This window comes from Zalophus californianus, chromosome 6, assembly GCF_009762305.2.
Source record: "Zalophus californianus isolate mZalCal1 chromosome 6, mZalCal1.pri.v2, whole genome shotgun sequence".
Lineage (NCBI taxonomy): Eukaryota > Metazoa > Chordata > Mammalia > Carnivora > Otariidae > Zalophus > Zalophus californianus.
In genome coordinates this window covers 33,044,885-33,066,347 of record NC_045600.1, presented here as the reverse complement: position 1 = coordinate 33,066,347, position 21,463 = coordinate 33,044,885, and the positions used below count along the sequence as shown (strand labels likewise).

At 43.8% G+C, this 21,463-nt stretch overlaps 2 protein-coding genes across 6 annotated transcripts in view; one reads left to right on the top strand and one right to left on the bottom strand.

The window, feature by feature from the left end:
- The window catches only part of VTI1B (vesicle transport through interaction with t-SNAREs 1B), a 76,166-nt gene that overhangs the window by 12,726 nt on the left and 41,977 nt on the right, over positions 1-21,463 (bottom strand). The gene's annotated exons all lie outside the window — the stretch shown is intronic.
- ARG2 (arginase 2) overlaps positions 905-21,463 on the top strand; it is a 35,301-nt gene continuing 14,742 nt past the window's right edge. For 2 of the 5 annotated variants that reach the window (XM_027569047.1, XM_027569046.1), the window contains exons 1-2: positions 2,744-2,936; positions 3,581-3,653. In XM_027569047.1, coding sequence (XP_027424848.1) covers positions 2,745-2,936; positions 3,581-3,653 — 265 coding nt within the window. In that variant the 5' untranslated portion in view covers position 2,744. Of the gene's footprint in view, positions 1,474-2,432; positions 2,665-2,743; positions 2,937-3,580; positions 3,654-21,463 lie in introns of those variants that run through there. The other 3 variants (XM_027569049.2, XM_027569050.1, XM_027569048.1) reach the window with 3 other exon arrangements.

The window sequence follows — 21,463 nt, the reverse complement described above, 5'->3', positions numbered from 1 at the left end:
CTGAGTTCCTTTGGATTTCCAGTAAACAGTGGTATGCTGGAGACTGCTTGAGACATACTGGAGGTATGCTTGCCACCTGCAAAACCTTATCGTTAAATTTTCAAGACTATTTCAAACCAGTTCTTAAAAATCATTATTAAAAATAAAATTATATAAACTTACAAGTAAATTGTATTAAAAACAAAGATAATATACATTCAAAACTTGTCATTGCCTAATTATCTTGTAACTACAGTGCTATTATCTGTGCTCTTGAGGTTATTTTTGTTGATCGTATCTCTATGGTAGAAATACTATATGATGAGCACTTTTCCCCAACTCCACGATCAGTGACATCACAATGGTAGCTTGGGAGTATATACACCATGGAAATTGGCAGACACCATGATCAGGTCTTACCTACTCACCCAGCTCCCTCACCCCACTCCCCACATACACACTGCCAGCAACCTATCAAGGGTAGTGTGTTGGCAGCTACTGAATTAGAGAGGTACAATACCTAGGTCCTCCAATAAAGGAAGAAGAAAAGCAGAACAACTTGTTTTGGATCTGAGGAAGAGTCCTAGACTTATGCAATAACAGAGTACAAGTTGTAAAGTAAATTTCTAAAACAACTTATTGTACTATGACTTTTATAACTTTAGAATATTATCTTTAATAACTTATTTTGAAAACAAATGCCTATTTTGAAAACAAAAGCAGACCACTTGTTTTTCAGGGTTTAAAAATTAATTATAAAATATTTCAGACATATGGAAGCAATAATAATTAGAATTTTAAAGGATAATAGTAATATAACAGTCTACTGCCCCCCCCGACCATAATAATGTGGAACTAGTAATTCACCTCTGACTAAACTATAGGTAACAGAAAACCCCCTGAAATGACATGCAGGATTAATGTCCTCCTCTTTAGAAAGGTCAATCTGGTGACCCACAGTAGCTGCTCAAGAAACAGGTTTTGCGGTAGTCTAGGAGAGCCTGAATCAAAGAAAATACAGTCAAGGACAAAAAAATTGGATGTGGTGATGGACAAGAAAAAGATACCAAGATAATTCCAAGGATCTGAACAAGTGTGTATCAGTATCAGTGACTGAATCCCTGACCACACCCCTACTGCTCCCTACAGCTCCCGACCCTGGAGAGATTGTTAAAATTTAGGTTGCTGGTGCTCCACCCCAAGAGTTCCTGAGTCAGTAAATTTGAGGGTAGAGCCTAATAATTTCCATTTGACAAGTATGCAAAGGCTGGTGCTGCTGGCGAGAGGACCACACTTTTAGAACTACTGCCTTACAGTAACTGCTTATTTTGCTAAAGCTTCAGACATGTCTTTGTTAGACCAGCAGGGGGAGACAGGTGTAAAATTTATCCTCTAAAAATAAACTGCCGTATAATACTAAAGCTCCTTGGAGTTATGATGTTGCCCTGAAGACTTCTGAGCTATTTTGGAGAGCAGCATGTAAGTTGGCATCAGGTGAGATAATTCTCTGTTGTTTACGTAAAAATATATTTTGGTAGGACTAATGTCCAAATTCCTGCAAGCTGGCCCTGGATAAGAACTTGGAATCTGGAGTCACACAACTCTGTCGCTTACAAGCCATATGACTTTGGGAAAGTTATCTTCTCTGATCTTGTTTCCTCCTCTTTAAAATAGTCCCCGATTTATGGAATTGTTAGAGGGCTAAACGTTCTTGGAACTGTAGTTGGCTATTATTTTTAAATCTCTAGTTACTTTCAGCTCTTTAGCCTCCCCAAATTTTAGGAATAGTCCAGATATGTTGCTAAGTTTGGTTTTTATAACCAGTGCTCCCGTTATTCAGGTAGAGAATTGGAAACACCTGGAAGGTGATTGTTTTGAAAAATCCTAACCTCCCCATCCAAAATACCTAGGATAGGTGAGTTTTTATTAACATGCCCGGCCCAGAGAGCTCTATCTATATTTGATCTCCTAGACTTCAAAGCCCGAAGATGGGTAAGTGTTTTTTGGACCCGGAGTTGAGATGGAACAGAGCAGAAGGATGCTGGTTTCATCTTGGCAGAGCACTCAGGCGGGGTCAGACCAGCCCAGACCCCAATACGGGCAGCCAGCCCTTTCCTAGAGTTGACATCTGCCGGGCATGCATATGTGTAAAGAGAGTTGCGATCTGCGAGGTTGCGAGTTGGTTCCCGTGTTCCGCCGAATTCGCTAACTTCGCAGGTACCCGTCGCTTCCCGAGACGGGACACACCTGTCCGTGACCGCGCTCTTATTGGTCCGACACTGACACTAGCCTTGTGGCGTCAGCTGCAGGGGCTCCTCCCCTGAGGGGAGAACCCGGGCTAGGGTGGGGTGACGTCAGCGAAGGCGTGTCCCGGCCAAGAGCAGTGGGCGGGGTCTGCGGGAAGGTGTGTCGGGGGCTGGTTGGGGGCGGGACCGGGTGGCATTGACGTCACAGGGCGGGGCGGTGCAGCTAGCGCCCGGGTAGGTGAAAAGCGGCGCCGGGCGGCTGCGCTCACTTAACGCGGCGAGCCGCATAGAGCAGCTTCTCTCTCAGCTCCCTCCCGCGCTGCCAGTCATGTCCCTAAGAAGCAGCCTCTCGCGTCTCCTCCGGACGCGAGTACAGTCCGTCCTGAATAAGTCCGTTCACTCGGTGGCCGTGATCGGAGCCCCGTTCTCACAGGGACAGGTGAGAACCGGGACTTCGCACCGTGGGGCAGGAACTGGAGAAAGCGGGGGTGGGGTGAGGGACTGGGAGGCGAGGAGAAGATGGGGAGAAACGGAGAGGGGGACGAGGTGGTGGTTTCCCGCGATTGGGCACCGAGAGAGCACGTGGGGTTTCCCCTGGTAGAAGATGGGGAAGGAGAAAAGAGGTGGAGAGCATCCTGCTTGCGCTGCGGGCGGGGGGCCGCGGAGGGCTGGCGGGTCTCTGCGGCCTTCCTCCCGAGGAGCGAGAGAGTGGTGGGTCCCGCTTGGGGTGTTGGGGGAGAGGGGAGGGTCAGGATTTCAGGGAGGGGCTGGAGGGGGAGAAACCGGCCAGAATACCCGGTGGAAAGTCGAGAGAGAAGAGGTTAAAGAGAACGACCGAGGATTTAAGGCTCCAGGGTCTGTTCTCCGAAACCATTGGTTGGCGGGGAAATTGGCGGTGCCTTCTCTAGCGGCGGGAGGACGGGAGGGGCTGTTTTGTTCTCTTCAATGGAAGAAACCTGCAGTCGTGGAGAGCTCACTTCTCAGTGAGCCCAGGCTCAGGCCTCCGCCAGACAGACAGACACACACACACACCCCACCCCACCCCGCCAACCACCAGATCCAGACCTGCTCAGCCCCTTCCTCTGTCCTGGCCTCTGCCTGTTCTTCCCACAGCCAGGGGCTTGCTTGGAGGTTGATTTGATTCCAGTAATTGTTGTTTTTTGGTCCTTCCCTGCAAGTGTTTGAAATGAGCAGACCTCAGGTGAAAATAATAAAAGGAATGGCTGATGGTGTCACAGGTTTTCAGAGGGATCTGTTGGGAACTATAGAATAGCAGATTTCTGTATTTTGTGAAATAAAAGGGTCTTATTTCTAACCCTTTTCCCTCACATCTAACTGTGTAATTTATGTGACAGAAAAGAAAAGGAGTGGAGTATGGTCCTGCTGCCATTAGAGAAGCTGGCTTGATGAAAAGACTCTCCAATTTGGGTAAGTGGCTGGATTTTAGATGTCTGTGATGGCTGGTAACAGACCAGTTCTGTCTCCTCTCCTATCCAGGGACTGCACAGGATCTACTTGTACTTGGGAAGCCTCTCATCCTCCCTTAGATCCCATCTGTGGTTTGAGATCTGGGAGTCTTCAGGCAGAGTCTTGTCGGCAATAAAGAGAGTAACTGTGTGGAAGGCAAGGAAGTGGGGGCGGGGGGGGGCAAGCATAGGGAATACAAGACAGTGGAAAGAATGCTAGCTAGCCCCAGCTCTAACTGCTCAGCCTTTCCCTCTCAAATTCTAGCTCTCTGAACTCAATTAGGAGGTGCTTCTGATTCATCAGTCTAGCCAGTTCCCTCTCTTCATATCCTTTGTTTCCTCCCCAGGATGAATAGCTTTATATTACTGTAGGCAGAGCCTTAGATCAGTGTTTTTCAAACTTCCCTGATTATGAAAATCACTTGAGTTACTTGTTGAAAATATAGGTTCCTAGGCTCCTCCATGGAATAGTCTGATTTATTGGCTCTGGGGTGGGGCCCAGACATGTATGTACATTTTCACAAGTGCCCAGGTAATCTGCAGGAAAACTGCGGTCTTGTAATTAGGATAGTACTCTAAACTTGCAGAACCCGACCCAAAGACAAATGCCATTTATATGGTAATAGAGAACACTTCTTTTGGTAAGAGGGCACCAAATTCCAACTGTTATGATAGGAAGGTTCTTCCTTTCATCTAACCTGAATGTTTCTAGCTGCTGTTTGAGGCCATTTCCTCCATTCATATTAGGACAATTCACAATCTTTTCTGAAGCCGGAAGTGCAAAAGGCATGGCAGCAGCCAGCTGCAGGTGCTGCAGGTATCAGTGGGAAATCTAGGTAAGCTGCAAATCCCCTCCCCACTCTTGCTTTGAAACCTCCTCTGCTGATCATTGAGTCCATTCCAGGGGGTGGATCATTTCCTTCTAAAACACAGGACTAGTGAAGTCACCAAAGCCACCTTGAGTTGAGGTGTACTTCCTGTACCTCTGGCTGCATCTACATATGGTGTCTTTGGCTAAATACTCAAAACTCTTCTCTGTTGAATAATTACAGATCCTTCTTCAGTAGGGTCTCTTATTCCTTTTAATGACTCTCCAGGTTCACCACCACGTTTAGTTTTAATGTGTCATCAGTTACCTAATGGGAAGACGTTTCTATTCCTGCTTATAAATGAGGATACTGTCCCTTTAAATCAGCTGTACACATTCAGCCTTTTTATCTTATTTTATTATTTTTTAAGATTTTATTTATTTGACAGAGAGACACAGCGAGAGAGGGAACACAAGCAGGGGGAGGGGGAGAGGGAGAAGCAGGCTTCCCGGGGAGCAGGGAGCCCGATGCAGGGCTCTAATCCCAGGACGATCCCAGGACCTCAGGATCGTGAGGTGAGCCAAAAGCAGACGCTTAACGACTGAGCCACCCAGGCACCCCACATTCAGCCTTTTTAAAAGGCAGCATTTACACCGAAGAGGACAATCTCTGGGAATCACTATTTTTTTAAACACTGGACAAACCCTTCCAGCCCATCTGATGAACTGGGCCTGGCCTTGAATTGCCTGCTCAGTGCTCAATTCTACCTTAAGAGACTGACAAGAATCAATTTCGGCCTCTTACAGGGGACACATTTATAATATTCAGCTGAGGCTGCTGAATGAGGGGGAGGGGCACATCTGTGGCAGCTTCTCTTATTAGACCTTTCCTGTCCTAGCTCATGGTATTTTTCCACTCCAACCTGGAAAAGCCATTCTCCCTTAAATCCTACATCCTCAAATACCTCCTCTATAAACTCTCAACCTAAAGTGATGGGGAAGCTGCAGTTTTTATTTTGGTCTTCCCTTTTTTTTTCCCCCCAGATATTTTTAGTCTTACAATTTATATCCTTACCCTGTAGCTGACTGGTAAGCCAGTATCACCAGCAGCCCAAAATAGAATCTCATTGCATATTAATAAGAGTGTGGCACTCAGCAGATTTGTGGCATGTGCTTTTGGCTAATCTCCAAAAATAGGTTGGAGAAAAGTACCAAGAGAAGTTTCAATTGCTTTATTGTGAAACAGTACTAAAGTACTAGAACACTTTCAAACAAGTAGCGTGGGTCAAATTTCAAGGCAGGGAAGACGGAAAGGTAACTTTCACAAATCCCTTTGTTCCTTGCCTTCAGCTCTGATCTCACAGGCTGCTGGTGTTGCCATGGCATTGGCCAAACTTCCTGTTTTCTTGAATGAATGGATTTGATGTTAGTGTCTGGGTTTGGTTTTCCCTTTTTTTCTTGGGTTTAGTAAGGACACTCGGTTCCTCTCTCAGGTAACCCCTTATCTGAGCATATGTGGAGAGCCTGGGAGAGACGAAGAGGCAATTGCTCTGGCAAGGCTCAGATTTGGTGCTTCTGCTCCTGACTCTGGTGAGCGCTGAAAGCCACGGTCCTAGGCCCCCTCCTTTTTTTTTTCTTCAGAAGTTGAAGGAGTGTTCTGTGGGGGAGAGCTAGGTGTAAACCTCCGTTTAATAGAGGTGCCAGCCACGGAAACAACTATCTAAACTGCGGCTGGGACCTGCCCAGAGTCCTGGAGTTCGTAGAGCTGCGTGGGAGCTACTCTGGTTCCTCTCAACTAGGCTAGAGACATTTGTTCTTCCCGTTCCATTTGGTGCTCCTTCAGATAGCAGACCAGGAATCTCTTCTGGTTGAGACCCAGAATCTGGTCTGCTTCAGGAAGAACTGATAGAGGACCTGAGGTAGTTTAACAGGAAGAACTGAGATCTGAGAACTCTTTGGTACAGATTGATGTGTGAGTTCAAGGGTGGGTATTTGCTTTCAGTGGTTGGTAGAGGATGTTAGCATTCATTAGTTGTATGATCATGATACTTCAGCCTGGCTTCCACCCTGCTGTTCCACTGCAATGCCCTTGAGCAAGCACACTGATTTGTTGGCCTTTATTTTGCTGAACCTCTCTATTGTACAACTGACCGCTTTATTCTGGAAATCCTGTTAGCAAACACATCCCTCTGAGTCTGTCTCCATTGACTAGTCCTTCCTGGACTCCTTTGTGGGATCTTCCTCTTCTTCCCAACCCTTAAATGTTGACCCCAATGTTTCTCCAACTTTGTTCTAAGGAGCCTCATCTCGCTCTCACAGATGTCTCAAACTCCATTTGTTCAAAAACAAAATTCCTTATCTTCCTCCTCAAATCAGTTTCTCCTGCTCTCCTTCCATGGTCTATTTCATGCTGTCACCCATTATCCAGTTACTCAAGTCAAACTAGAAGACCATCACAATTCTTTGCTCCTTCCCTTTTGTGCCTTACATCTGTTGATCACAAAGTCTTGTTGATTCCACCCCCCCCAGCCCCCCGCCAAATGATTAGAATTTTTCACCATGATGGTGCTGCTGTAGTTCTATCTCCTCACACTTGACTGTAACTTTCCATTGGTATCTTTTGTCCCTTTCTTACCTTCCTTGGTTCACATTCTTCGCTGCCACCAGAGTGAGCTTTCTAAGACCATTTCTCCTTTGCTTAGTCTTTCCATGGCTTTCTTTTACATGCATCCATGCTTCAGTCTTGTATTCATATACCATCTCTGCTAATTTGCCATATTATTCACTTTGTATTTCTTTAAATTGGCTTTAAAGGTTCATACTTTTAAAACGTAGCCTGAACCTATAATAAGCAATGAAATCTCAGGCTTGTTCTAGGTACATTTTTTCTAATACACTTTCATTTAATAGTTTTATTTTTTGATATTTGTCCTTCGACCACTAGGTTGAAGTGTAGAACACATAGCACCATAATTTGACCTTCATCTACCTCTTTAGACTTCTCTCCACCCACATTCTGCCATATTTTCATTGCAGCTAGAGTTGTGGGCACTTGACCTAGGCTCCACCAATAGAAGCATGCATCCTAAACTTTGACTTGAAATTCAAGAAGGGGCAGCAAAGAATTCATTCTGTGATGGGCAGGGTGGTAGCCATACCAGCAGTGGCTTCTGTCCAGCATCATGGGGTCAGCCATGGCAGCTCATACAGTGCCTTTCCCTAGCAGTGGAGGTGATAGCAGCAATAGATCTCTACTGGACCGTCCTGCAGTGTGACTTCTGGAGCCATTATTGCTGGTAATGTGGCCTTTAACCCGGATACTGGCCCTCTTAAAAGATTCTGGGAGTTACCCAAATTGAGTAAATTGCTTTTCTGCTGTAATTAGCTAGAATAGGTTTCTGTTGCTTGCAGTTTAGAGATCCTGATTGATATCTAGTTTATAAATTCTGGTGAGAGAAAAACTGCCATGTGGCTACTCCACGTCCTCTCTCTAGCCCTTTGATAATAAATTCTTATTCTTTTGTTTGCCCTTTTCCCTAGTACTTAACACAGTCTTCTTGTAAGTTAATATAACTCATTAGGTTACAGTTTCTTTGGCCTTTAGTTAATTTAGGACTAGATTTTAGTCTCTTTGGGTTTTAGCAGCTCCCTGTTCTCTTGGTCCTTTGATTTTTGAACCATCACGTCTCTTAATGTGACTTCTGAAAACAGCCTCAAGTTTTAACTAAGGACATTTTTAAGTTTTAGGCATGCCTGACTGTACTAAATAGACCAACTTTAATGTATTACCGTGACTTAAGATCATTTTCAATGTTCTAGATCTTAAGCATGTATCTTAATGGGGTTACAAGACTGTATACATCTGCTAAAATTCATTGAACTTAAAATGTAAGTAATATAAAGTATGCATCAAAACTTTTTAAACATCATTTTCAGGTTTACTTTTCTAGGAGCAGCTTTTAGTCACTAAAAACTATAACAAGTTCTTTCACTAATTTCTATATTGAAAAAATTTGAGTGCTGCTAAGGTTTGGTACTGGGAATATAATAGTGGACAAAAACAAAGACTTGTTATCTTGGAGCTGTCATTCTAATGAAGAGTGGTTGGAAACAGACTTAAGTAAAACATACAGTATGTCAGATGCTAATGAGTACTGTGGAATAAATGAAAGCAAGGGGTGAGGGATAGCAAGTATTGGGGATAGAGTAGGCATTGCATATGTAGTTGGGGAGGCCTCAGCAAGGAGTCTGTGAGCAGACCTTTGGCAGGTGAATAAAGGAACAAGGTGTGTATCTGGGAGCATTTCAGGCAGAAGGAACAGTAAGACCCAGAGACAGAAAGGTGCCTGGAATGTTCAGGGAACAAGATGCTATTACTGAGCTCTAGCCAGTGATTGCTATGTGGGAAGGGGAGGGCCTTCTACTCTTCAGTTTTTCAAGAAAAGCCGGAAATCTGGATTTTTATGGGAGATCTAAGTTGTTTTAATAAAGAAATAGGATATATCCATACAATGGAATATTACTGAACCATAAAGAATGAATTTCTAATTCATGCTACAGCAGGGATGAAACTTGAAAGCATTATACTAAGTGAAAGAAAGACACAAAAGGCTACATATTCTATGATTCCATTTATATGAAATGTCCAGAATAGGCAAATTCGTAGAGTCAGAAAGTGGATTAGTTCAGGGACTGGCGGGGAGAAGGCAATGGGGAGTGGCTGGCAATGGGTGCTGGTTTCTTTTTGGAAGGTGATGAAGCTGTTCTAGAATTAGTAATTATTAGTAATTTGCTTCGTAATATGCCATAGCAAAAGCCTACATCACGGGTGTAGGTAAATCTCTTAAAGGCATTATTGGGATTTGGCAAATTGCAGTATAACCAATCTTTCCTTCTTAAAAAGACAGCAAAGAATTTAACTTAGACCTTTTATTTCAAAGTTGTTTGATCCATTTACCATGTTCTGGACACTGTGCTAGGCTCTTGCTACTATGTCATTCTGTTTGTTAAAAACAAATGATGACACCCATCAGGATGGCCAGTGTGAAAAACAAAAACAAAACAAAACCAACCGCCCCCTGCCCCAGAAAATAACAAGACTTGGTGAGGATGTGGATATATTAGGACCCTTGTGCACTGCTGGTGGGAATGTAAAATGATATAGCTGCTGTCAAAAACAATATGGCAGTTCCTCAAAAAATTAAAAATGGTTAACATATGATCCAGCAATTTCACCTCAGGCATATACCCAAAAGAAAGAATTGAAAGTGGGGTCTAGAAGAGATACTGATATACCCATGAACATGGCATTATACACAATAACCAAATGTGGAAGCAACCCAAGTGCCCACTGATGGATGAATGGATGGATAAAATGTGATACAAACATACAACGGAATATTAGCCTTAAAGAAATTCTGACATATGCTGTAACATGGGTGGAACCTTGAGAACATTATGCTGAGTGAAATAAACCAGTCACAAAAAGACAAATACTGTATAACTCCACTTACGAGGTACCTAGAGTAATCAAAGTCATAGGGACAGAAAGCAGAATGGTGGTTGCCAGGGCTTGGGGGAGGGAAGAATGCAGAAATATTGCTTAATGGGTACAGAATTTCAGTTTTGCAAGATGAAAAGAATTCTGGAGGTGGATGGTGGTTATGGTCATACAATAATGTGAACATACTTAATACCACTTAAAAGTGATTATTTTGAAGATACTTAATGCCACTTAAAAGTGATTATTTTTATGTGTATTTTACCACAATTTAAAGGAGAATGAAAGTAAATTAGAATATACTGTGAAGAACGAGACTGTAGCTTGAGGTTGTAGCTTTTCTTAGGACATAACAATGCCATGTGCTTGAACAATTTTCAACTTTTTAGCACATTGTTTTGCTTTATAAATCTCAGCATGAACAAACTGAAAAAGTATGTCCTGAAGACCGTGAGAAACTTTCCCTAGGCCACACGGTAGGCAGTAGTAAAGAATCTCCTTTCTTGCCCTATACAATCGGATCCCTGGATTGGTGCCGTCAGCTGCCTTCTCAGGTTTTGTGGCAGCCGAAGAAACTCAGAGCGGCGCCATCATAAGTGTATGGTCTCCTACTCCTTAAAGTCCTGTGTGTTCCTAGTGTATTCCCTCTCACATTTCCCACGACGGCTCTTTCAAGTCTTTACCCATAATCCTCACGGCCTTGTCTTTCTGACTCAGGCATGAACTCCCTTAACAGCCCTTTTCCCTGTCATCCCCCCAGTGAGTTGTATCGAACAAGATTCTTTTACACCCTCAGAGGATGAGGGATCCAGTCCTCCCTGTATCAGGTAGATAGAATTGCATGTGATAAAAGCACAAAATAACAGCGGTTTAAGAAAAATAATTTCAAGGGCGCCTGGGTGGCTCAGATCATTCAGCTCAGGTCATGATCCCAAGGTCCTGGGATCGAGCCCCACATCGGGCTCCCTGCTCGGCAGGAAGCCTGCTTCTCCCTCTCCCTCTCTCTTTCCTCTGCTTGTGTGCCTGTGCCCTCCCTTGTTCTCCTTACTCCCCTCTCTCAAATAAGTAAATCTTAAAAAAAAAAAAAAAAAATCATTTTACTCTCCAGTAAATAGGATCTAGAGAGAAGTCCAGAACTGGTTTGGCCACTGTTTTTAAAGTTCAGACCTAGATTCTTATCTTGCTGTTCTACCAGCAAGGCCTCTATCTAATGGTCCCAGTTGGTGTGGCCTTCTATCTGGCAGCGGGGTGCAAGAATGGACAGAGGCAGGTGAAGGGAGAATTTGTGCTTTCCCTTAAGGAAAGTTTCCCAGAAGTTGCAGGGCACTTCTGCTTACCCTGTTGGCCCCAGTGGTCACATGGACACACCCAGTTACAGAGGAAGATGGTGAATTTAGTCGCAATTCTAAGACCTCCTGTTCCCAGCTAGAGGTCCGCTGTCTCTGCAGAAGTGAAGAACAGATCTTGGACAAGTAATGAGTGGTTACAGCACCTCCCTGTGCTCTAGGTCGGTCCTCTCTCTCCTGCCTTCTGAGTGTTCTTGTTCCAGCAATCATCCCTTCCTTGCCCTTGTTTCTCAACTTCTAACCCATCCCTTCAATAACTAGCTGCAGACCTTACCGCCCTGCTATCCTCCCTTGTCTTTAAGTAGCCTTCTAGCTGTTGTCACCTCCCTTCAGAGCCACCATCCTGGCTTCTCCACTGCCCTTGCTTGCTTTCACTTGCTATCATCTGACGTCCTGGGCCATCATTGCAATGAAACTGGTTTTGCTGCGTTCTTGGACCTCCTACTTTCTAACAGGGTAGACACTGCAGCATCTACCTTACTCATCACTGTCTGCCACTCCTTCCTTATTGAAATAGACCCCACGTTCTTCTGGTTTTAGCTCTTCAGATTCCTTTGCTAGATCTTCAGCTACCCGCCCTTTACCTGCTGGTGTTCTCAGGCTTCTGCCCTTGATCTCTTGCTTTAATGTTATGTCAGTTGGCATTTTGTCCCTTCCTCTGGTTTTCCTGTCACCTGTATGCCGATGCCTCCAACGCTTGTTTCCCCTCTTAGCTTCATATCTATAGCCCAGTTGGCTTCTGTGTCTCTTTTTGACTTTATTATGGAAGTGTTCAAACATAACAAAAGTAGATATGGTGACCTAGTGACTTTGTTGTATCTGTCACCCAGTGTCAATCATCAATACATGGCCCTCACCTTACTATATGCCCCCTTTTTCTTTAAGATTTATTTGAGAGAGAGAGAGAGAGCACATGAGCAGGAGGAGGGGCAGAGGGAGAGGAAGAGAAGCAAGCTGCCTGTTGAGTGCAGACCCTGACACACAGCTCCATCTCATGACCCTGAGATCATGACCTGAGCCCAAATCAGGAGTGGGATGCTTCCCGACTGAGCCACCCAGGTGCCCCTACTCCATGCCTTTTGAAGCAAGTCACAGACGTCCTATTGTTTCATCTGCAAATATTTCATTAGATATCTTCAAAATATAAAAATTCTTTAAAATTTGGGGTGCGTCTAACTCTTGGTCTCAGCTCAGGTCTTGATCCTCAGGGTCATGGGTTCGAGCCCCACGTTGGGCATGGAGCCTACTTAAAGCTTAAAGAATTTTTTTTTTTAAACCACAATACCATTATCACACCAAAAGAAGTTAATATCAAAGGCCCAGTGTTGGGGAAATATAATAATTAAAAAAAATAATCTCCTAACCAAGAAAACCTTTCCACAAAGGTAGTAGAGAAAGAAAACAGTTTATTGAATAAGCATCAAATTTCGAAGAGAAAGAAATCTGGCCTGTTTGCATAGCCATGCAGCCCATTATGCGTTTTCAAGATAGTAACTAGTCCACCAGTTAGAAGACTTGAACAGTACCGTTTGTCAGAGCTCATCCTAACTTTGTCATAGAAATGTGAACAGCCACCAGAGGGGAAACAAACTTCAATTCTAAGGCAGAAGGTAGTTTTGTAAATTGGAGCAGGCTGCCCATCCCATGTCCACAGAAGTTAGTCTCTTCATCTCTAGTCCTTGGGAAACATTCCTGGGTTGGGAGACTGGCGAGAGGGTTATTTGTTATATTTACATGCATTTGAAAAGGACAGAGAAGGAAATTCTAAGAAGGGAACAAGAACTCTTTTCCCTTTTAAACAGGGAAAATTCAGTTTATTTTTATTTTGTTTCTGTCTTTAAACCAGTTAATGTTGACATTGTTCGACTGACTTAGTCTTTTTTGCACTTATTTTTTAGTTTGTTTGACTCAGGATCCAAATAAGTTCTATATTGACTGATATCTTACATTCTTGATGGGTTCCTCATTTCGTTTTTGGTTTTTCTTTCTTGCTGTGTATTTGCTGAGGAGACTAGGTCATTTGTACAATCTGTTTGAACTTTGCAGGTTACATCTCTTTGGTGTCCTATGATGTGTTCTTTTTTTTTAAGATTTTTATTTGAGAGAGTGAGAGAGTGCGCACTCTCTCATATGTGGGGGAAGGAGATGGAGAGGAAGAAGCAGACTCCCTGATGAGCTTGGAGCCCCAATTCAAGGCTCGATCCCAGGATCCCCGATCATGACCTGAGCCGAAGGCAGATGCTCAGCTGACTGAGCCACCCAGGCGCCCCTCCACGTATTTTCAACAAGAAAGTCTCTAATACCTCAAGGCCGTCTATCCAGAACTGAACTTCTCATCTTCGTCCCTCCCTTCCCCTGTCTTTCTCAACTCTGGTAGCAGAGCCAGAAAGCTGGCGTGCGGGGGGGCCCATCTCCACACCCACTCTAAGTATTACTGGAATTTGTTGCTTCTCTCCTATGGCCTTATCTTTAGAGTCCCCTTGTGGAGCTGCTCTTCTCTGGGCCCATCCATTTTCCTCAGGCCCCCAGGGCGCTAGATCTGCAGCGCAGATTTGATTTGTCACTTCCTGACATGGAAACCTTAGTAGCTCCCTGCTTAGGATCTGGGCCCACCCCTCTCCCCACTGCCTCTCTCCATTCCCCACCCCCACCCTGGCCCCTGCCCACCCCCACCCCCCACAGTCCTCCCAGGAACTCTGGGGGCCCCTTCTGGTAAGCCTTTCCCCTTTACACTTTTATTGCTGGCTAATACCTTCAAGATTCAGATAATGCCCCCTCTGATAAGTCCTGGCTCTTCCTGGATCTGAGTCAGCACCTTCCTCTGTTCTCACCAAGCTGTGTGCTCACTGAAAGCTGCACCCATACCTCTTTTCTGTATCCCCAGGACTTAAGGGCCAGGCACACAGTCAGCCCACAGTCTGCCTTTGCTGAAGGAAGAGAGGGCCAAGCGTCCTGGCTTTGTCCTGTAACTTCACTCACATCATGACCTGTGTGATTTTCCCAGATCACGATTTCCTTTCTTTCAAAATGATTTCCTCCTCAGAAGCCAGCTGATTTCCAGATTTTTGAGAATGTATGACTCAAAATAACAGTCACATGTCACTGTTTAACTTTTATGAGGTATTAGGCTACCAGCTGATGATTTAAGCTAAATGTAAAAGTAGGTGATAAGAGCCAGTTGTTGCCCCCTTTTTGAGACCTATTTGTTTCTGAATCAGGACCTGAGTTGCTAATGACAACTGCTTCAAGTTAGGCTGGCTTCTAGTTACTTTAGAAAGATGATGCATTATTTCTTTTAATATCCAACATAGCACGGTTCAGAGGCCTGGAACCTAAGGGATTACTGTGGTTGGTTTAAATAATTTAATCTTTGAATAAAGTTTTTTGTCCCTCCCTGTTAATGACCAAACTCTCTTGGTAGTGAGGGTGTATTAATATAACAGGTGTGGTAGTGCTCAGATTGAGAAGAAAGACCAAATCCTCCCAGGTCCCTCCCCCCCGCCACAAGACCAGAGCCACTGAAGAGGGAAAGGAGCAAACTCCTTCCTGTGTGACCCAAGAATTGAGTCACAGAAAGGGTATGGCTTTGTGGTTAGGGCTTCAGAGAACTGGCGTTCCGAGACTAATTGGCTTTGCCTTTGTATTCTTTCATAAATGTGGAAGATTCAAGCTGTGTGTGAGAACTGGAGACTCTAGGAGCAGTGTCAATGAGCAATCAGTGGGCCCGTGTGTATTTGCTACTTCTCACCAAAACCTGATTTTATCAAAATGACATAGTCCTATTACAAACAGGTTTTGGGAAGTCTTGGGTTACGCCATCCGTTTCGAGGAAAAGAAAAAAGGGTAGGGTGGGGCACAAAACCACAAAAGATGCCTCATCCAGTTGAACTAAGATGTAATCGTTAGCATATGGAGGCTTTCCCTTGTTACCTCCTGTAATACTCCTAAGGAGCATGTGAGATAGGTCAAGCTCAGAAACTGAACTTGGTTGGCGATCTTGACTCTGCTAGGAAGTTAGGGGCCAGAGGGCAAGAATTCTTCCTTTTGCGTCTGTTGTGGCACTTGACCTGTGGCTATCTTGTGTGCACTGTTTTCCACCCAGAGTGGTCTGGAATGTGGTGTGTTTGGTTTGAGGTTCCTGGGGAACACTCTCCAGGATGCCAGCCCAGGGTCTGGGGCAGGGAGCTGTACATCAGGACTGTTAGCTGGCAAAGCTGTAGTCACTGGTCTGCTATGTTTCCCTTTAAATCCTTTCTGGAACAAGGTGGAATATGAAGAACTTAAAGATCCCATTTTCTGAAGAGCAGCACTTTATCCCCAGGAGTTGTCACTATCTCTTCCTGTGGTTCTATATCGGAGCAGGTTGAAGTTTTGTCAGCCTGTTAACAATAGCAGATCTCTTTTCCAGAGAAGCTCAATGATCCTGTTTGGAATGGAGGCAATGGTTATGTTGTTGTGACTTGGGAAGCCAGAGGCACCCTCCTGTCTCTCCACCCCTGCCTGCATTGGAACCAGGCTGCTGGGGTGCTGCCAGCTAACGGTCCATTTGAGAAAGCCTGAGCTGGTTCATCATAGTCTAGAGGTGCTTTGAGGGTTGATGCGAGTTTGGTCCAGAGGGCATACCTTACTAAGCTTATCTTCACACAGTGATACTCTCTTCTCCTTAGGAAAGAAGGACCGATGTAGCCGGAGAACCAAGTAGCAAGAAAACTATAAATGGTGTTGCAAGTCATCTCAGTTACATGTCTTGAACTAAATTTTCGAGTTCTATATTTGGACTTTTTTACTCAAGGATCCCATTCCTGCAAAGCATCTATTGACACCATGTTTGTATCATTTGATCTTGAGGTGAGCTCTGGTACATGTTAGATGGACTTGTCTAACATGACTGGCCTGGCAGCCTGGGGTCACCTTCCATCCTCAAGTCGTGGGTGCCATTCTCCCTGCCCTGGTCTTCCTCAGCCATGTTCCTCGCTGCCTCGGAGAACCGGGTGAGGGGGAAGGAGATGTTGAGAGCCCTGGTTGGAGCAGTATTCTCTGAGACCCAGAAGAAGTTAACTAGAACAAATAGGTATTATTTGCGTGATAGGATTTCTTTCCCCAATGTGCTAAACTTATTTTGGAGACTGAGTCTAAGAAGCAAAGGGTGGATTTTTAGAGGCCTCTGGGACACCTGATTCTGGAGGTTGTCCAGTCTCTGGCAGTTTAATGCACTAACTAAAATGCAGGTATCTGCGTTTTCTTAGTGGTAATCAAATGAGTTTACCTTAAGTAATAGCCTCTTCAAAGGTTATTACCCAAATCACATTTTAGAGATAAGAGAGCAATTCTTACTTCAAATGGCCTGAAGTAACTCTGGCCCTCTTTTCCTAACTTAGACCTCTGGTAACATCGCAATTTTGTTTTCAATAAGCTGGTTTTCGAGGTACAGTTTTGAGGTTCTAACGATTAGCAGTTTACATTCCCTTATAATACCAGGAATTCCCTTCGGGGCTAAATCTGTCATGTACAGTATTTGACTCTATAACTTTTATTAAAAGCCATTAGTATCCTCCCAGCACCAAGTGAGATCTGTGTCTTTGTTTTTCTCAAGTTTCACTGACTTGTTATTCCTGACAAGTCATAATAAACATGCCATCCTATTCGGGGACAGTTTGAAAAAACTGCACACTACTCAGTTCCTAGCTTTTCTCAAAATCTGTTATTCTGCCAGTGGGCTCCCTGTGGTGTGGTAGACTCTCCTGTGTGTCAGCCCCCTTTTGAACCCATTTCTCTTGCCTTGCTGGGAGCCTTGGAAGCAGTTAGAGCTTCCTGTAAGTGGAAGTCAGAATAGGAGACAGAATGGGGCCCCTTTAGGGGCCGCTGACTCAGAACACTGTCTCATGTGAGTCTCTAGTGAAAGAGTGATTCAGGCTTGTCCTACATGGTTGGAGCTATTCACTTTGCTGAGTTTCTTCCTCTCCACTGTGTGGATGCTGATAGCAGCTGAGGATGTGAGGATTAGCTGCTCTCTGTAAAGCATCTAGAACGGTGTGGTGGATGGAGACAGTTTTGTTCCTTTCCCTGTCCTGGCTTCCTTCAGGGATTCCCTAGTGATCGGGGGCCCTGAAATAGAAGTGCTGTCCCCAGATACTCCTAAGGTCAGGGAGGGCTGTTTTGACTTCTTCCCCACCAGTGGCCTGCATCATTCTGTTGATGTACTTGTGTCCTCGCTCCACTCTGATGGAGCCTGGAGAGGTTTATCAAGACCAAAGGTAACATTTGGGCTTATCAGTAGTATTCGTGGATTTTTATTACCCGCACTGCAGAGAGAAGCAATGAGGCTGTGTCTGTGTACAAAGCTTTACTTTTTCCCCCACTGCGAGTAAAAAACGAGAGCCCTTTCAGGTTGGTTCCAAATCTGTTTGTCATGAGAGCTTTTTTGAAGCCTTAGGTTTGTTTTGTCCTACAATGCCTTCTTAGAAGAGTGGCAGTGGAACATTGTCTCATCTGATCTAGACTTGCCGATGAATTGAACTGAGGCACAAAAAGTTTGACAAGGGGACAGCTCTCTCAAGCATGACAGGCAGATATTCTTCCCATGTATATTTGCTCTTTTCACTAGGACTCTGAGGTTCTTTAAAAATCAGACCATTTCTTGGGCCTTCTGAGCTGGAAGAATTCGCCACAGCACTCTGATAAATAGCTTCATTATTACTGTTCATACTGTTCTTACAAAAAAATTAACCTCATCAGCCTCCCTACTCCTCAGAAATGCTGCCCTATGGGTTACAATTCCTGTTCTCTTCAGCCTCATTTGCATTATTCCAATATGCAAACTTCTCATTTCTATTAAATTGCTCAACTGTTTCCAAACACGGCTTGTACATTTCTTCTTTCAGAACCTTGTTCACTCTTTAGAAACCAATCCTGGGCTCTTCTCCGCTGGTCTTTTGGTGCTATGATGCTATTGGTATAGCGCATTAGAGGAGAAAGGTCCTAAGAGGCTGTATCAGGATGGCCTACTATATTCACCGATTCAGCTCTGTAATGAGCTAGAATAGTTAAGAATCAGCAACATAGGCTTTGGTATTGAGTTCTTAATCATTTAAAGCTTATGGCAGTAGAAATTAAAAGTAGAGATTGTGGCAGAGATGGTTAGCTGTCTGCCAAAATCCATTCTCTTCTGGACAGAGGTTAGACCTGCATTTGTTGACCAGTGCCATGTGAGCAGGTATGATGTGCCACTTTTAGGCCAGGGCCTTTATGTTATTGATTGATTTATAGGAACTTACAACATTTATTATTAACCTATAACGTATTGTTTCAGGGGTACAGGTCTGTGATTCATCAGTCTTAAACAATTCACAGTGCTCACCATAGCACATACCCTCCCCAGTGTCTATCACCCAGCAACCCCCTCCCTCCCACCCCCGCTCCACTCCAGCAACCCTCAGTGTGTTTCCTGAGATTAAGCGTCTCTTACGGTTTGTCTGCCTCTCTGGTTTCATCTTGTTTCGTTTTTCCCTCCCTTCCCCTATGATCCTCTGTCTTGTTTCTCAAATTCCTCTTATCAGTGAGATCATATAATTGTCTTTCTCTGACTGACTTATTTAGCTTAGTATAATACTCTCTAGTTCCATCCATATCATTGCAAATGGCAAGATTTCATTTTTGATGGCTGCATAATATTCCATTTTATATATACACACCACATCTTTATCCATTCATCTGTTGATGGACATCTGGGCTCTTTCCATAGTTTGGCTATTGTGGACATTGCTGCTATAAACATTGGGGTACACGTGCCCCTTCGGATCCCTACATTTGTATCTTTGGGGTAAATACCCAGTAGTGCAGTTGCTGGGTCATAGGGTAGCTCTATTTTCAACTTTTTGAGGAACCTCCATCCCATTTTCCAGAGTGGCTGCCCCAGCTTGCATTCCCACCAACAGTGTAGGAGGGTTCCCCTTGCTCCGCATCCTCGCCAACATCTGTCGTTTCCTGACTTGTTAATTTTAGCCATTCTGACCGGTGTGAGGTGGTATCTCATTGCGGTTTTGATTTGTATTTCCCTGATGCCAAGTGATGTTGAGCAATTTTTCATGTGTCCGTTGGCCATTTGGAAGTGTCTTCTTTGCAGAAATGTCTGTTCATGTCTTCTGCCCATTTCTCGATTGGATTATTTGTTCTTTGGGTGTTGAATTTGATTAAGTTCTTCACAGATTTTGGATACTAGCCCTTTATCTGATATGTCATCTGCAAATATCTTCTCCCATTCTGTTGGTTCTTTTGCTTTTGTTGACTGTTTCCTTTGCTGTGCAAAAGCTTTTTAACTTGAAGTCCCAATAGTTCATTTTTGCCCTTGCTTCCCTTGCCTTTGGCGGTGTTTCCAGGAAGAAGTTGCTGCGGCTGAGGTCGAAGAGGTTGCTGCCTGTGTTCTCCTTTAGCATTTTGATGGACTCCTGCCTCACATTTAGGTCTTTCATCCATTTTGAGTCTATTTTTTGTGTGTGGTGTAAGGAAATGGTCCAGTTTCATTCTTCTGTATGTGGCTGTCCAATTTTCCCAACACCATTTGTTGAAGAGACTGTCTTTTTTCCATTGGACATTCTTTCCTGCTTTGTTGAAGATTAGTTGACCACAGAGTTGAGGGCCCATTTCTAGGCTCTCTATTCTGTTCCATTGATCTATGTGTCTGTTTTTGTGCCAGTACCATAGTGTCTTGATGATGACAGCTTTGTAATAGAGCTGGAAGTCTGGAATTGTGATGCCACCAGCTTTGCTTTTCTTTTTCAACATTCCTCTGGCTATTCAGGGTCTTTTCTGGTTGCATACAAATTTTAGGATTATTTGTTCCATTTCTTTGAAACAAGTGGATGGTATTTTGATAGGGATTGCATTAAATGTGTAGATTGCTCTAGAGAGCATAGACATTTTCACAATATTTGTTCTTCCAATCTATGAGCATGGAATGTTTTTCCATTTCTTTGTGTCTTCCTCAATTTCTTTCACGAGTATTTTATAGTTTTCTGAGTACAGATTCTTTGCCTCTTTGGTATCTTATGGTTTTGGGTGCAATTGTAAATGGGATCGACTCCTTAATTTCTCTTTCCTCTGTCTTGTTGTTGGTGTATAGAAATGCAACTGATTTCTGTGCATCGATTTTATATCCTGCCACTTTACTGAATTCCTGTATGAGTTCTAGCAGTTTTGGGGTGGAGTCTTTTGGGTTTTCCACATAAAGTATCGTATCATATCATCTGCAAAGAGTGAGAATTTGACTTATTTGCTGATTCGGATGCCTTTTATTTCTTTTTGTTGTCTGATTGCTGAGGCCAGGACTTCTAGTACTATGCTGAATAGCAGTGGTGATAGTAGACATCCTTGCTGTGTTCCTGACCTTAGAGGAAAAGCTCTGTTTTTCCCCATTGAGAATGATACTCGCTGTGGGTTTTTCACAGATGGCTTTTATGCTATTGAGGTATGTACCCTCTATCCCTACACTCTGAAGAGTTTTAATCAAGAAAGGTTGCTGTACTTTGTCAAATGCTTTTTCTGCATCTATTGAGAGTATCATATGGTTCTTGTTCTTTCTTTTATTAATGTATTGTATCACATTGGCGTGCGGATGTTGAACCAACCTTGCAGCTCAGTAATAAATCCCACTTGGTCATGGTGAATAATCCTTTTAATGAACTGTTGGATCCTATTGGCTAGTATTTTGGTGAGAATTTTTGCATCCATGTTCATGAGGGATATTGGTCTGTAGTTCTCCTTTTTGATGGGGTCTTTGTCTGGTTTGGGGATCAAGGTAATGCTGGCCTCATAAAATGAGTTTGAGTCCCACATCCGGCTCCTTGCTCAGCAGGGAGTCTGCTTCTCCCTCTGACCCTCTTCCCTCTCGTGCTCTCATTCTCTCTCTCAAATAAATAAATAAAATCTTTTAAAAAAATGAGTTTGGAAGTTTTCCTTCTATTTCTATTTTTTGGAACAGTTTCAGAAGAATAGATATTAATTCTTCTTTAAATGTTTGGTAGAATTCCCCTGGGAAGCCATCTGGCCCTGGGATCTTGTTTGTTGGGAGATTTTTGATGACTGCTTCAATTTCCTTAGTGGTTATAGGTCTGTTCAGGTTT